At 45.4% G+C, this 17,671-nt stretch overlaps 1 protein-coding gene across 2 annotated transcripts in view; it reads right to left on the minus strand.

Annotated features, from left to right (window-relative positions):
- RHPN2 (rhophilin Rho GTPase binding protein 2) overlaps window positions 937-17,671 on the minus strand; it is a 70,777-nt gene continuing 54,042 nt past the window's right edge. The window contains exons 11-15 of one of the 2 annotated variants that reach the window (XM_021094286.1): window positions 16,438-16,632; window positions 10,225-10,301; window positions 9,440-9,586; window positions 8,979-9,134; window positions 937-2,269 (exon numbers count right to left, since the gene is read on the minus strand). In XM_021094286.1, the coding sequence (XP_020949945.1) occupies window positions 2,009-2,269; window positions 8,979-9,134; window positions 9,440-9,586; window positions 10,225-10,301; window positions 16,438-16,632 (836 nt within the window). In that variant the 3' untranslated portion in view covers window positions 937-2,008. The remainder of the gene's footprint in view (window positions 2,270-8,978; window positions 9,135-9,439; window positions 9,587-10,224; window positions 10,302-16,437; window positions 16,633-17,671) is intronic. The other variant, XM_021094287.1, reaches the window with a different exon arrangement.

The following is a 17,671-nucleotide window of genomic DNA, read 5'->3' on the forward strand; positions in this document are numbered from 1 at the left end:
AAGACAAAAAAAAAAACAAAAAAAAAACAAAAGAAAGAAATACAATGAAAGATGTCAGGGGAGTTCCCCTCGTGGCCCAGCAGTTAGCCAACACGACTAGTATCCATGAGGACTTGGGTTCAATCCCAGGCCTCACTCAGTGGGTTAAGGATCGGGCATTGCCATGAGCTGTGGTGTGGGCCTCAGATGTGGCTCAGATCCAGAGTTGCTGAGGCTGTGGTGTAGGCCGGCTGCAGTTCTGCTTCGATCCCTAGCCCGGGAATCTCCGTATGTCAAGGGTATGGCCCTAAAAAGACAAAAAAAGAAAAGAACAGAGAATGGCAGGGGCAGCTGCAGCCAGAGAAGAGAGCCCACGGCTCAGGATCAAAAGATACATTTAAAAGAGAAATACAATTAAAGATGTCAGGAGTTCCCTTGTGGCCTAGCAGCCAAGGACCTGGGATTGTCACTGCTGTAGCTCATTGTCCTTGCAGCGGCCAGGGTCCAATTCCTGGCTCAGGGAACTTCTACATGCCATGGGTGCAGCCAAAATAAATAAGGATGCCAGAGCCCAGGGCTGGGGATCAAAAGGTGTAACTGCCTATTCAAAAAACAGGAACTGTGGCTTGGATCCTATGTTGCTGTGGCTGGCAGCTCCAGCTCCAATTTGACCCCTAGCCTGGGAACCTCCACATGCCATGGGAGGGCCCTAAAAGAAAAAATAAATAAAATAAGTAAATGCAATTATTAAAAGTACCTATGTCTTCAAGGGTACTAAAAGAACACGAATAAGTCCTGTTTTGTGAAAAGTTCAGAATTTAAAAAAAAAAAAATCACAATAAAAACATCTTGTGCATTAAAGTAAGAATAATTTGAAAGGGGGGGAACGAAAGTGAAATCAAAGTGGAAAACATTCACTCAGAAAAAAGAAAAAAGAAAAAAAAAAGAAAACATTCACTCAGGCAAATGAATGTGTTTATTTAAATATTTATACAAAAATGGCCCTAAGAGCAACGGATACACTTCCCCATTTATGGTTGCTTCCCTTTTGATATTACATACTAGAAAAGATTTAACTTCGTTAATTTTCCAAATTACATGTCAATGTATTGTTAAGCTATGTAACTTGTACTATGTCAACAGTGAATCTTACTAGAATCACGGTGTCATCCAGCGTACAGCAAGAGAAATCCACTAGGAAGAATGTCATTTTAAAAAGTCAAATATTAGAGCTCTAAACTTGAATCATTTACATCTTGACCTTATAAAATGTGTTTAACCCTTCTTAAAGACTCTTAAAATATACAATTATTTACTTTCTACTTAAGCAAAATGAAATGTGTTTTGAGTATCAAACAATATATTATCTACCTTGTAGACAGCCTCTTCATCTAACACTGCCACTGTGTTAGCGACTTTTAAAGGACATAAAATAGAAGAAAAGCTGTTCCTAAATGGTTCTTTTATCTACTAAGTCATGACAAATTTGGCACTAGACTTTCTCTGGAAAGAGCATTCATATTATCTAGAAATAATAGTAAAATATTGTTGCTTTAGGTTAATGAATTCTTCTTAGGCAGCAGCTCTTTGGAACAGCTTTTAGTAACACTAAGTATCATTACAGTCCCTTGACCTGCCTTAATTTGGGTTAATCTGAATTCTGAGTTACGGAGTTAACCATCACCCAAGACTGGAAACTTACAAAGGGGACCAATACAGGAAATCCTAATTTAACTCTGATAATAAGTAACTAAAAGTCAGAACCACAGTCCTTAAAAACAGCCATATTTCCACACTGTTCTATTTCCAATACTTTAGATAATAAAGAAGTTGCAGCAGTATGGTGAGGCTTCCCGAATAAACTTGTTTTCCACAAATTTCTAGAGGTCTCTTGTTACTTTCATGCATAAAGTCATATCAGTTGTGGATCTACACTGTGCAAAAACGGGATTTGAGAATAGTGAGAAATGTCCCTTGATGGCACAAATATGAAGGCCCCGTCAGCGCCAGATACACCTGTTTCCTCGCCTTAGTACAAAGAACTGTCGGAGTTGAGCAGGCTGAATGGAGAGGGGAGCTTCTTCTTGCCCGGAGGCCCTGTCACCCCGACCGACGGGAGGCACAAGGTACTCGCTGACTTCTGTCTGTTCTTGTTGGTGCTCCAGCTCAAAAACGAAAGCTTTTTAGAGATTTTCTTGGTTTTATCAGTTTTATCGTCATCATCTATGGCTAAGCAGATCATGGAGTAAGTTTTCTGCATTCCCACGGAGTATGTGGCGCACTTACTGAGCTGCACACAGAAAAGGAAGAAAAGGGGTGTTAGAAATCCTCAGGGTGTCAGAGGAATGCTGGTCACGTTTGAAACTCAACTTCTGCACCTACAGGGTCCTTTAATATTAAGCTGAAATAATTCTGAAACTCAGAGACTAAAACACTGATAGAAAACGGGGTCCTTAAAAACAGGGACAATCGAGAGTTCTCTGGTGGCTCAACAGGTTAAGGGCCCGGTGTTGTCACTGTCTGACTAGGGTCAACTGCTGTGGCCTGGGATCTTCTGCTTACCAAGGATGCAAGCAAAAAAATAAACAGGAGCAAAGCTTTTCTTCTTCTTCTTGGGCTGTACCCAAGGCATATGGAAGTACCCAGGGCCAGGGATCCAATTCAAGCCGGAGCTTCGACCTACCTACGGCCACAGCTGCAGCAATGCTGGGTTATTAACCCACTGCACGGGGCTGGGGATCAAACCCAGCCCTCCACAGAAAAAAGCCGGATCATTAATCCACAGCACCAGGGCAGAAACGCCAACAGAGACAATTCTTAAGGAATATACTCAAGTAGCGGTACTTTGGGCTGTGGGCCACTACTCACTTTTTTTGAAAAAGTAATGCACACTCATGGTCAGTAATATGAAAATGCATGAGGTGAACATGCCTCAGGGAGGATTAGTATCCGTCCCACCTGGGCTCTCAGGCCCTTCCCAACAACAACCACTATCTGTTACACTTTGAGAGACAGCATTCACGTACAGGTATTGATGCATGTTGGCACCCGTCAATCTTCTTTCCTTAGAAAGACACCATACACACGGGTCGGCACTGAATGTATCCAGGGTTTCAGCCCACCCCAGTGGGTACAAGGCAACTTTATTCTCTTCAAAGACTACAGAATCTACAGTGATGGTGCTATTAACTTTTTCTCGTTTTTAAAACTGGTGATACATACATAACACCAAATTTACCATTTTAACCATTTTTTGAGTGTAGTTCTGTGGCCTTAAATACATACACACTGTTGCACAGCCACCACCGCCATCCATCTCCAGAGCTTTTCCATCTTCCTGAAATAAACTCTGCACCCATTAAACACCCCTGTTACCTTTTATTTTTGCTTTTTAGGGCCAAACCTGAAGCATATGGCGGTTCCCAGGATAGGGGGTCGAATCAGAGCTACAGCTGCCGGCCTATACCACAGCTACAGCAATGCCAGATCCAAGCCGCATCTGCAACCTACACCACAGCTCACGGCAAAGCCCGGTCCTTAACCCACTGATCGAGGCCAGGGATCAAACCTGCAACCTCATGGTTCCTAGTCGGATGCGTTTCTGCTGCGCCTCAACGGGAACTCCACCCCTGTTAACTTTCAAAGGACTGTGCAGGACTCCAACAGGAAATGCGAAGGCACTTGTTTTATAAACACCTCTGTGTGAGTGAGTTACCACCTGCCTCTAAGGTTTGCCTAACATGGAGATTACTTTGCTCACCGAACGTTTATTGACCATCTACCTGGTTCCAGGCACTAAAGTCAGGCCGTATGTATATGATAAGTATGCAGACAATGTATCTAAATCTTGGGCACATTGTTCACAATGCAAATCCAGGCGAGGAATTGAGTGATGCGGCAAAACAGTATTCACTATAAAATGTTCCTCTGGGGGGTCCTGTTGTGGTCCAGTGGAAACAGGTCCGACGAGGATGCGGGTTCAATCCCGGGCCTCACTCAGTGGGTCAGGGTTCCGGCGTTGCCGTGAGCTGTGGTGTAGGTCACAGACTTGGCTTGGATCTCAGGTTGCTGTGTCTGTGGTGTAGGCTGGCAGCTGTAACTCCAATTTGACCCCTCCCCTAGCCTGCCAACTTTCAGGTGCCACGGGGGCAGCCCTAAAAAGAAAAAAAAAGGAATGTCCCTCTGAAGTTTGGCTCCTTTGGATAAAAGATGCCTGCTTTCCCTTTTCTATTAAGATTGCCTATTAATCCCACCATGCGCTACAGGACATACACACTATCAGTAAAAACAATAATAAGACATACAGCCCTGGAGGTAGATTGGATGCCTGCAAACATTTTTAACCTCAGCCTGTTTAATGTCCATTACGCATCATTATAACCACTCCCTTACAAGTACCCCCCGATTCTCTTCCACCAGCAGCTACCAACCAGGGAAATGTCAACTCTGGTTAAACTCTATCCTCTGTTTCCCCTGCCTGCATCCAATGTGCAGGAAAGCTGCTCCTTGCTGGAGGATATCTACCAAACCAACTGGCTTCCCTTGAAGCTCCAACGCTACCCCAAGCCTCGACCGGGCACCCCATTACCTGGTACTCCCACACTTCTCTAGTCATTTCTTTCCTTTTCTCCTTGATACCATCTCTCAAGCCCTCCTGATATCCTAGTCTTATACAGTCATCCCTTGATGTCCACAGTGGGCAGGTTCCAGGATGCCTACCAGATGCTAAAATCTGCTGCTCCTCTAATGCTTCATATAAAACAATCCACAGGTGACTGAACCTGCAAATGTGGAAGGTGCAAATCCTCGTACTCAGTGGATACGAGGGCAGACTGTACTTCACTGCATCTGTCCTCCAAGGTGTGCCCTCCCCCTGTGCCTGGAGCTCGCTCCCCATCTCCTCCAAGTCCCCCCTCTTTCCTGCACACCTTCTCCCATCAGCCCATAAGCTTATGGTGCTATCACACACATACCTCCGAAAAGCTCTCCTTTTCCCTGTGTCCCCCTCCCAGCTACCACTGCACTCTCTCTGCTCCTCTCACAAGTCTTCCCTTCCTCCCGAGATTCACCTTTCTCCTGTCCTTCATGCAGCATGCTCCCCCCTACGCATGCCCCACATCTTCCTGAGGCGCCTCCCTGGAACTCAGGGCTTTACGGAGCACAGCTGGGAACCCGGCCCTAGTCTAAGTCTTGGACTATACAGGTGAGGACAATGAGGCTGCCTAGGGACGATCATGACCTGCTGAAGGTCCAACAGCTTGTTAACAGAAGACAGGGCCTGATTCCAGGTCTTTGATTCCAAGCCTGGGATTCTTTCCACTCCATCAGTAATATTCAAAACTGCTCCTGAATTCCCATTGTGGTTAAGGGGGTAAGAAGCCAACACAGAGTCCATGAGGATGCACGTTCGATTTCTGGCCTCGCGCAGTGGGTTAAGGATCTGGCGTTGCTGCAAGCTGCAGTGTAGGTGACCGATGTGGCTCAGATCTGGCATTGCTGTGGTTGTGGCACAGGCTGTAGCTGCAGCTTCAATTCGACCCCTAGCCTGGGAACTTCCATATGCCTTGAGTGCGACCACAAAAAGAAAAAAAACAAAAAAACCCTGCTCCATGGAGGAGTATCAGGGAGCCCCACCACACTCCAGAGAGAGTGGGGTAGTAGGCGACCCGTTTAGCCAGAGCACAGGCCTTTGCTGTTTCCACGATTTGCTTTTGTTTGAAGAAAGCGCGAAAACGCTTGGCAGTTAAAAAACAGTGCTCCATTGTCGTTATCTCAAGTCCATTCCGGGTGACAAGAATAACCACATCACAGTTGTAACTACAATAACAGCTATTATGAATTGAAAGGTAGCCCAGCTTATGCCTTGTTTTCTCTGTTTTCCTGAGGTTCAGAGCAATTCTCTGACATCCAAGGTCACAGAACTGGTGAAAGCCACAACTCAAACAGAGGCAGTCTGAGTTCAGAAGCCTTGCTTTAAGCCCTAACTCCCATTCTTCCCTGGCCTGGTTCAAAGGTGTGACAGGGGTATCAGCTAAGCCCTTCAGTCTCTTCTGGGGCAGGGCCTCTAAAGCCACAGGTCCCCTAGCTGTGCCTGGCAGACTCCAGCCCCTCAGGTCAGAGCCCAGCACTTTTATTTATCCTCCTTTTGGACAGACTTCTTTTGTTTCTGGTTGAATACTAGGCCAGCAGTATGATGGATTCTACTCCTAAAAGTACCATTTCTCATGATCCCTGGTCCCAAGATGCTCCGAGTCCCTTGACTACCTTATCTTTTTTTTTTTTTTTAACTAATTGAGATATAATTCACATACCATAAAAATCATCATTTTAATACAATCCAGCAGTTTTCAGTATATTCAGAGTTGGGCCACCACCACCACCACTACTGAATTTTAGAACATTCCCATCCCCTCAAAAAGAAACCCTGGGAATTCCCATTGTGGCTCAGCGGTAATGAACCTGACTAGGATCCATGAGGACACAGGTTCAATCCCTGGACTCACCCAGTGGGTTAAGGATCCAGCATTGCCATGAAGCTGGGGTGTAGGTCACAAGCATGGCTCGGATCCCACCTTGCTGGGGCTGGGGTGTAAGCTGGTGGCTGTAGCTCCAACTCAACCCCTAACCTGGGAACCTCCATATGCCAAGGGTATGGCCTTAAAAAGACAAAAGAAAAAAAACAAAGAAAGAAAGAAACTCCGTGCACATCAGCAGTTACTCCCCATCCCCGGATGCCCCAGCCCCTGACAAGCACTCATTCTCCACCTCTTAACTGGGTTCACCACAACCACCACTCTTTCTGGGCAGGATTTCCTTCTCTTAGTTTCAGAAGCTCCTTTCCCTGCCTGTCCCAACTCTCCATGGTCCCTACTTCTAACTGACCTCCAGATGTTTGTGGTGTTTCTCAGGGTGCTGCTCTCGGCCCTCTCCCCCTTGAGGGTAACTTCATTATAATCTTACAGCTTTAAATATCACCTCTATGCTGGAAGTTCCCGTGTGGCCCAGTGAGTTAAGGATCCAGCATTGCCACCGCTGTAGCACAGGTGCAATTGCAGCATGGGTTCAATCCCTGGCCTGGGAACTTCCATGAGCCACAGGCATAGCGAAAAAGAAAAATCATCTCTGTGCCGATGATCCTCAAATATTTATTTCTAGCTCTGACTTCTCCCTTCAACTGAAGATTTGAAGACCCAATGGCTAACTTTACATTTGGAGCCCTAACGGCATGTGAAACATTCAAAGCACAACACGTGTTTTCTCTCTCCTCTCCCTCCCATTTCCCACCATTATGAAAAAAGATGCTGCTGTTCAAGCCAAAACTTGAGGAGTCCTCTCTTCCCACCCCACCCTCCTTTTTTCTTTGTTCTTTTGGCTGTCTCACAGCGTATGGAGTGAGCCCAGCTCTCTGGTCATCCTGGGCCAGGGATCAGATCTGAGCCGCAGTTGTGACCTATGCCACCACTGCGGCAATGCTGGATCGTTTAACCCATGGCACCAGGCTAAGGATTGAACCTGTGTCCTGGCATTGCAGAGACACCACTGACCCTGTCACACTGTAGTTGCATCTTCCCACCACTTTTTCTACACAAATCACCTGCTAATCCATCAGCTCTACTTCCCAAGGATGTCTCAGCTGCACCTCCTTCCTTCTACCTCCACTGTGACCCCCAGTGTGAAGCTGCTAACAAAACCGACCCGGATGACTGCCACTGCCAACCTGCTCTGCAGCCACCCGGCCAGCCTCCAGGCAGCAAGCCACCTTCTAAAATAAACATCACACCACGTCACTCGCCTTCTCAAAAGGTCTCAAACTCACTCCACTGCCAACAAAGCCCTGCTTTCCTCCCACCTCACTTCCCGCCACTTGTCACAATGCCCAAAAAGGCCTTCTTTTTGCTCCTCTAGGTGAAACTCATTCTTGCTGCAAGGTCTCTGCACCTGTGGGGACGCCTGCCCATGTGCCCTTCGCGTCCCTCTTCAAATAGCTGGTTCCTCCTGTCACGCACATCTCAGTGCAAGCCCTGCCCAGGAGCCCGTCCCACCCCGAGTCACCCTAGCACATTACACATGTTAAATTCCTTTACGGCACTTAGTGAAATCACAACCACTTATTTGCTTATTTAGTGCCAGCTCTGTGGGGGCAAGGACCTTATCTGTCTAGTTCCAGCTGTAGCTTCAACACATGAGAAGGACCTGACACAGAGCTGAAACCCAATCAACATTGGTTGAATGGACAAACGAATTCTGTTCTAGAGGGAAGCATCCAAAGTATGTAATTAACTGCGGCAAGTGCAGAAGAGCCGGCCTGCGACAATTCTTCCCACTTAGGGAACAAAAGGATATATCTGTACACCTGAGCCTGCACAGGCTCGGAACTTACAGGAAAACACTAACACGGTCTCTGACGTGCCAAGAGGGTCTTTCACACATCATCCTATGCCCTTCTGTACCGTTTATTGATTTATTTATTTTACAGCTGCACCTGTGGCACATGGACGTTTCCAGGCTAGGGGTCTGAATCGGAGCTGCAGCTGCCAGCCTACGCTGCAGCCAGAGCAACACCAGATCTGAGCCACATCTTCGGCCTACACCACAGCTCACTGCAACACTGGATCCTTAACCTACTGAGCAAGGCCAGGGATCAAACCCGTATCCTTATGGATACTAGTCCGGTTCTTAACCCCCTGAGCCACAACAGGAACTCCCCATTTGAGTATTTTTGTTTGACCATGAGTATATACTACTTTTGCAATGAAAAGGAATTCGATCAGAAAAATAAAGCGATTGATTCCTTTATCTACAGGATTTTAAGAAAGAGTTCCAGTGATCTCTGTAACCCATGGTGAGCACATCCCAGTGACAACAAGCTTAGGGGTTCGGTCGTTTGTGGCATGTTACACATGTAGGCAGAAGGCAGGGGTCCGGGTAAAGACCTCAGGGCTGGAGCCACATGGACTTCACACATGACGCTATTTACCACCGGGCTCACAGGCACTCACCATGGATGATGTGGAGTCCAGGAGGCTCACGACCTTCATCTCAATGTCGTCCTTGCCAAAGCTCTTCAGCAATTTCATAACCTCACTCACCGTCAGCCATTTACAATCCATGCCTTTAATGGAAACAATATAATCCCCTTCCTTGGCTCCTGCCCCCTAAGGAAATACGATTTAAATAAAGGTCAATGTTCTGTTCATTCAAATTCCCGAGGCAGTTCCCAAGTTCATTAACAAAATAGATATCGGTATCAGTTTACTTCAAGAAAGCAAGAATTAATTCCTTATTCTTTGGGCGTGAAAGGCATGAGAGGCCTTTTGCATAAAGCCAGGCCTTTTACGAAGAGGAACCCTAAATTCATTCACTCGGATATATTTGTTGGGGCAGCTCTCTTTGTATTTTCCCAGTTTGTCGGCAAAAATGCCGGTGAAGTTTGCTCCAAACTAGAAGGATCTACACTTACTGCGGCAGAGCAATACGGATCCAGGAAGTGGACTTGAACTGGGGCGTTTCCTCTCAGGGTGAACCCCAAGTCCCCTTCTTCTGCAGTGAAGTGAATGCTTCGAGGAGGCGTCCATCTCTTATTAGCCGAAAACACAGATAAAGGGCCCTGTGGAATAGAGCATCATGAGGTGGAAGGTCTGAAACCTGAAATACACTTTTTTTTTTTTTTTTTTTTTTGGCTGTGCCCATGGCATGTAGAAGTTCCCAGGACAGGGATTGAACCTGCGCCGCAGCAGTGACCCAAGCCATAGCAGGGACAACACGGGATCCTTAACCTGCTAGGCCACCAAGGAATCTCCTGCATCAGGCATTTGAGAGCTAAAGGAAATGATGCCTTGTTGTCCTTTCTGATTCCACTGGTCCTTGCTCAGAGACTACCGACACCGTCTAGGATAACATGCTACAGCAGTCCTACTGGAACAGGAACTGCCATCTTCTCTAAAAGATCCAATGTATTTAAAATAAAATGATCCTTTTTAAAATTCCCTTAATTAAAACCACCTTACAGAACACCTCTAAAAATCGAGGAGTTCCCACTGTGGCACAGTGGGTTAAGGATCTAGCCTTGTCTCTGCAATGGTTGGGGTCACTAACCCAGCACAGTGGGTTAAGGATCCTGCGTTGTCACAGCTGTGGCATAGGTCACAGCTGCAGCTTGGATTCTTCCAGGAACTTCCACATGCCATGAGTGTGGGGGAAGAAAGCTTTCCCCTCAAGTCATTATGAAATGAACCTTCAACTTACCAGCTTCTGGAAGAAGTCTGTTACTGTCACCTTGGAAAACTGTGGTGGTATAATTTCAACCTCTTGCTGAGTTTTAGCTGAAAGAGAAGATTAAAAATAAAAGCATAAATGTTTCTGTAATTGAAAGCTATCCTTGAAAACTCAAAACTAAGTCCATCTGGGTACCTACCATGAGCCATACCCCACTCTAAGACTGGGACAGAAGCGTGACAACAAGACGAGTTCCCTGCCTTCAAGGGGCTTATGAAATCCTACTGAGAAGTAACTGACATTTCAGGGGTGGCTATTACAGAAGTACCAGGCTTTCAGCACAAAGTTTTGGGTGAGATGTGTTTCCTCTTTTCATTATTAACATGTGACGTGAGGATTTCACAGTGAGAGGCAGGTTTGCCAAACTGTGTGCATCAATAGCTCAAATCTCCACCATCATATTCTCGGCAGGCTCAAGCCAACCTTCCCATGAGGCCAGTCAATTTCTAACAAAGGATCCCAGAGCAGGCTATGTAAACAAGAACAATAGCATAAAAAGAAAATCTGGGGAAGAAGACCAGCACTTGCCAAGGTAGGACACACCCCTGTACTCGAAGGCGGGCCCTGTGGTTTCTTTTGTTGTTGTTGTTGTTTGTTTTTTGTTTTAGTCACCACTTAATTTGGGCAGAAAACATCATAAAAAAGTTTCCCTGTAAAATATAGCAGTTATAGTCTCTAATTAAAGAACAGATGTTTCTTAAAATCAGATAACCTTACAAGTCTATAATTTTATTTACTGTTAGGTTAATGTTATTAAATGACATAATAGCTATGTTGTGGGTTACTTTGGAATATTGAGTGATATGTGCATGACTGTGTGAGGCATATTACCATTATATGTATATTTATGTGTGTACACTTTTTCATTTATTTTAATAAAGTTTTAATTTCCTTTTTTTTTAAATTTATTTTATTTTATTTTATTTATTTATTTATTTTTTTGTCTTTTGTCTTTTTTTGTTGTTGTTGTTGTTGTTGCTATTTCTTGGGCCGCTCCCGCGGCATATGGAGGTTCCCAGGCTAGGGGTTGAATCGGAGCTGTAGCCACCGGCCTTCGCCAGAGCCACAGCAACGCGGGATCCGAGCCGCATCTGCAACTTACACCACAGCTCACGGCAACGCTGGATTGTTAACCCACTGAGCAAGGGCAGGGATCGAACCCGCAACCTCATGGTTCCTAGTCGGATTCGTTAACCACTGCGCCATGACGGGAACTCCCTTAATTTCCTTTTTAAACTGACAAAAAAGTAAAAATAGCACAGAGAGATCCCATATACTCATTAACTCATGTTGCTGTGTGGTTTCTTATAAATCGCTTGCACAGCATTGGGCTCAGATATAGTTGCTCATCTGCTATAAGAGTGGAACTACCAACCCCAGGGAGCCTCGCCAGGAGCCGTGCGTCTCCCTCCCTCTACGGAGGCTGTTTCTACTTCCTGGGCACAGAACACACTGTGTGGACCAGGGAGCCAAGGAAGTAAACTGTGTCTATGAAGAAGAATCCTTGAGCACCGCTGCTGTTCCCACTTACCCGCTTGGTCCTGGGGCAAAGGCTTTGATCTCCCTAAGCCTCCACTGCCTCATCTTTATGATATTTGTACCACCCTCGGAGAACTGGGGAGTGAGTTGAATGAGATCCTGTATACATACGGTGCTCAAATGTTGTGCCTAGTAGACCTCAAGTCCTCAACAGACATCAGCCAACATTACTACTGACAAGCCCAGGGTTCTAGCTTGAGGAGGGTTCTGTCTCTAAGAAGCTGGTTCCTGAAAATGGAAGGCTTCAGAGACTGGGGGCATAGGTGTAGGAAATGGGGTGGGGTATATGGACAAAGGGGGTTCCCTCGATTAGGCCACCCTCAATCCCCTTCCTCTAACTCCTGGGAAAAATCCTAGTCATTTCTCACTGTAAAGTCACCTCTCCAGGGAGCCCCCTTGTCCTGACCTCTAGGGTAGAACTGACCACCACCTCCCAGAGGGCAGCAACAACTATGCAGTTCATTTCCATATTCCTGAACCCAGGTCAGTGCTTAGAACCTTAGAGATGCTTAGAAAGTGCTAGTGGTGCAGAGTCTAACCTATATATGGATCTAAAACAGGCAAACTCATCAACATCTATTTACAATAAAAACTCTCAACAAAATGGTATAAAGGGAACATACTTCAACATAATAAAGCATATATATTTTTTTCTTTTTTCTTTTTTGGCCACCCATGGCCTATGGAGTTCCCAGGCCAAATATCAGATCCAAGCCATAGTTGTGACCTAAGCCACAGCTGTACCAATGCCAGATCCTTAACCCACTGTGCCAGGCTGGGGATTGAACCTGTGTCCCAGCACTCCCAAGACACCACTGACACCGCTGTGCCACAGTGGGAACTCCAGTAGAGGCTATTTACTGACAAGTCCAAAGCTAATGTCATACACAATGGTGAAAAGCTGAAAACTTTTCTCTAAGATCAGGAACAAGACAAGGATGCCCACTCTTACCACTTTATTCAACATGGTATTGGAAGTCCTAGCCATAGCAATTAGACAAGGAAAAGGAATTAAGGCATCCAAATCAGAAAGGAAGAAGTAAAAAAGTCTCTATGTGCAGAGGACATAATACTACATACAGAAAACTCTAAAAGACTTGCCCCCAAGAACTGCTAGAACTAATAAATGAATTCATTAATGTTGCAGGATACGAAATCAAAGTACAGAAATCTATGACATTTCTATACACTGACAACTATTGGAAAGGGAAATGAGAACAATGCAATTTACGATTGCACCAAAAAACCCAAAATAACCTAGGAATACATTTAACCAAGGATGTGAAAGATGTCTACACTAAAAACTATATGACACCGATGAAAGAAACTGAAAAAGATACAAATAAATAGAAAGATATTCCATGTTTGTGGGTTGGAAAAACTAATGTTGTTAAAATGTCCACACTACCCAAAGCAACCTACAGATTCAATGTAATCCCTACCAAAAACCCAATGGCATATATCACAGAACTAGAACAAATAATTCTAAAATTTGATTGGAACCATGACAGGTTCCAAATAGTCAAAACAATCTTAAGAAAGAACAAAGCTGGAGATATTATGCTCCTTGATTTCAACTATACTACAAAGCTACAGTAATCAACAGCAATATTGTACAGGGAAAAAACCAGACATACAGACCAATGGAACAGAATTGAGAGCCCAGCAATAAACCCACACATATATGGACAATTAATTTACAACAAAGGAGCAAAGAACATATAATGGAGAAAAGATGGTTTCTTCAATAAATGGTGCTGGAAATACTGAACATCCACATGCAAAAAAATGAAACTAGACGCCCCTCTCACACCATACACAAAAATTAACTCAAAATGGGTAAAAATGTAATGTAAAAGCTAAAATCATGTTAACTCCTAGAAGAAAATATAGGTGGCAACCTCAGTGACATTGGTCTTAGTAATATTTTTGTGGATCTGACTTAAAGGCAAGGGAAACAAAAGCAGAAATAAACAAATGGGACTACATCAAACTAAAAAGCTTTTGCACAGAAAAGGAAACCATCACCAAAACAAAAGACAATTTACTGAATAGAAGAAGATATTTGCAAATCATACATGCAATAAAGAGTTAATATCCAAAGTATATAAAGAACACATACAACTCAACAACAAAACAATGCAATTAAAAAATGGGCAAAGGGAGTTCCCATCGTGGCGCAGTGGTTAACGAATCCGACTAGGAACCATGAGGTTGCAGGTTTGGTCCCTGCCCTTGCTCAGTGTGTTAACGATCCCGTGTTGCCGTGAGCTGTGGTGTAGGTCGCAGACGCGGCTCGGATCCCGAATTGCTATGGCTCTGGCGTAGGCCAGCGGCTACAGCTCTGATTAGACCCCTAGCCTGGGAACCTCCACATGCCACAGAAGCAGCCCAAGAAATAGCAAAAAAAAAAAAAAAAAAGGATCCAGTGTTGTCACAGCTACAGCTCGGATTCGATCCCTGGCTCGAGAACTTCCAATATGCCAAGGGTACAGCCATTAAATCTGAAAAAAAAAAAAAAAGGGCAAAGGATCTGAAAAGGCATTTTTCCAAGAAAGATATGCAGATGACCAAGAGGCACATGAAAAGATGTTCAACATCAGTAATTATTAGAAAAATGCCAATCAAAACCACAATAAGATACCATTTCACATCTATTAAAGTCAGCTGTTATCAAAAAACAAGAAATAACAAATGTTGGCGAGGATGTGGAGAAAAGGGAAGCCTCACGCACTATGGTTGTGACTCTAAGTTGGTGCAGTCACTATGGAAAACAGTATGGACATCCCTCAAAAAATGTAAGAACTACTATATGACCGAGCTATCCCACTTCCAGGTATTTTTCTGAGGAACACAAAAACACTAATTTGAAAAGATACATGCACCCCTATGTTCACTGCAGCATTATTTATAATAGCCAAGATATGGAAACAACCTAAGTGTCCATGGATAAAGAAGATGTGGTACATACATACAGTGGAATGCAACTCAGCCATTAAAAAAAAAAAAAAGAATGAAATCCTGCCATTTGCAATAACATGGATGGATTGAGGGTATTATGTTAAGTGACATAAGAAAGAGGAAAAAATACCCTATGATTGGAGTCTTAAACCAAATAAAGCAAAACAAAAATACACTCATAGATACACAGAACAGATTTGTGGTTACCAGAAAGGGTGTTGGAAGGTGGGCAAAATGGATCAAAGGAGTCAACTCTATAGTGATGGGTCGTACCTAGTCTTGCGGTGGTGATCACTTTGTAGTGTATACAGATGTTGAATGATAATGCTGTACACTTAAAACTTATACAATACATAAACAATCAAACTCAAAGAAGCAGAGAGCAGACCGGTAGATGCCAGGGGTGGGGGGTGAGGTGGGGTGAGATATTGGTCAACGGGTACAAAGTTTTAGTTACACAAGATGGAGAAATTCTGGAAGTCTAAAATAGTATGCTGACTCTAACAACACCTTGACTTCAAATTTGACAAAAGAGTAGATCTTTTTTTTTTGGCCTCGGCATGCAATGGCTTGAAGTGGGATCTCAGTTCTCGGACCAGGGACGGAACCCGGAGCATAGAGGTGAAAGCACTGAATCCCAGCCACTAAACCACCAGGGAATTCCCCAAAGGGTTAAGATCTTAAGTGTTCTCACCGCATACAAACATACACAGAAGACGAACTAAGGAGTTCCCGTTGTGGCGCAGTGGAAACAAACGCAACTAGTATCCAGGAGGATGCAGATTGGGTCCCTGGCCTTGCTCACTAGGTCAGGGATCTAGGGTTGCCATGAGATACAGTGTAGGTCACAGATGCAGCTCGGATCTTGCATTGCTGTGGCTGTGGTGTAGGCCAGCAGCTGTAGCTCTGATTTGAGCCCTAGCCTGGGAACTTTCATATACCGCAGATGTGGCTCTAAAAAGCAAAAAAAAAAAAAAATGAACTAGATTTTGAAGGAATTTTCACTGCCTAAGTAAAAATTTTCCCTGCATCCCCTGATTCCACTGTATTAGGGAAAAATCTACTTCTTTTCCATAATAATAAAAAAAAATTCCCTAAAAATAAGAAAAGAAGAAAATGTTGGTTCTAACGAAAGATGGAGAAAACAAGAGAAAGAGCAAGGCTTGAATCGGGAATAAGGGTACAGCTGGCTTTCGCATGATGGAGCTGGAGGTAAGACAGTGAAGCACCGTTTCCCAGAAGGCAGGTGGTATGTGGGAGGGCAAGGAGTCCAGGGGCTCCGGACTATGGCTGACGGCTGAAAGCCCAGAGGAGGTCGTGACACTTCAAGGAAAGGAATCTAGAGAAAGCAAACCAGGAAGAGGAGACCCTCAAAGAGTGCCAGAAGGAGAGGCTGGGGTTGGCAGGACAGTCAGCAAAGGGGGTGGAGAGTGAAGTGAATGCAGAACCAAGGAGGCAGGGCCCTGACACCGCGGGAGGCGACAAAGACAAGGGCCATAAAGAAAACCCTAGATCCAGGAATGAGGAGGTGAGGGCTCCAGAGCAGGAGCAGCACGTGGCCCTGTCCATCCCAGCACCCGGCACACAGCCACCCCTGCAGGACGAGAGAATATAGGCTGGGTGTCTGCCTCTCTCATGTGCCCTCTGCACGGGCCCCAGCACCCAGGCCACTGAGGCACTCACAGACAATGTCGGGAGCTTCAGTCAAGTTCAGCAGGTCACAGTCCTCGCGGAGCTGAGCGTACTTGAGCCGGGTCCGCTGGTGCGCCGCGGACAGCACCTCCTGCAGCACCTCGATGTTCCGGAGCTTCTTGCACAGGCTTGCCTCCCTCACCGACTCCTCGTGATGGGTGATGGCTTTGCACAGGTGGGACTTGCCTGCCCACAGAAAATCAACACCACAGGACACGTGGGTAAATCACGACGTGGGGACCTCAAGATGAGGTGGACTTTTTTCCCCCACTTTTTTGGCCACCCCGAGACACATGGGGTTCCCATGTGGGAATGGGGATCAGATCCAAGCTGCAGTTGCCACCGACACCGAAGCTGCAGCAACGCTGGATCCTTTAAACCACTGTGCGGGGCCGAGGTGGACATTCTCTTGTCTCAAGGATCTGCCTGAATGAATGGCTTTAGTCCCTCTTAAATGCATGTGCAATATGCTCACTGGTGTCTCTAAACCTTCCATTCAGCAAACATTTACCACAAGTTCTAGGCACTAAAGGTAAAGCAGTGAACAAAAACTAGTCTCTGCATTCATGGGGTTTACATGTCACACTTACTGGGTGAAGACAAATAATCCACAGGCAAAGACATATGGGATGGGTCATGTGGCAATAAGGTTCTGGAGAAAAATAAAGCAGTGTAGGCAGACTTGGCACGAGAAGATGGGGAATGTGGAATTGCTCTTCTGTGGTGAGTGATCAGAAAAGGCCTTTTGGAAGGTAACTTTTTTTGGGGGGGGGAGGCATGCCCATGCCATTTGGAAGTTCCTGAGCCAGGAAGTGAACCCATGCCACAGCAGTAACCAAAGCTACAGCAGTAACAACACTAGATCCTTAACCCACTGAGCCACCAGGGAACTCCTAGAAGGTAACTTGAGCAGAGCCCTGAAGGAAGCGAGGGAGCTGTCATGAGGATACCTGACAGAATAACGTTCCTTAGAACAGCAAGTGCAAAGGGGAGTATGCCTGTACATTTAAGGGCAGCAGGACCTTGGGCGTTTGGCTAGATGGAGTCGGGGCTGGAGAGAAGGGTGGGGAATGAGGCCAGACAGGAGCAGGGGCCTGACCATGTCCAAGCTTCCATGCACAGGTGAGAACTTCTGCTCCTACTCTGGGTGAGATGGGAGCACACAGGGCCTTGAGTGAAAAACAGAATCATGTATCTGTCTTGTAGGGTCATGTGAGACACGCGA

The sequence above is a fragment of the Sus scrofa genome, chromosome 6, assembly GCF_000003025.6.
Source record: "Sus scrofa isolate TJ Tabasco breed Duroc chromosome 6, Sscrofa11.1, whole genome shotgun sequence".
NCBI classification, from domain to species: Eukaryota; Metazoa; Chordata; class Mammalia; order Artiodactyla; family Suidae; genus Sus; species Sus scrofa.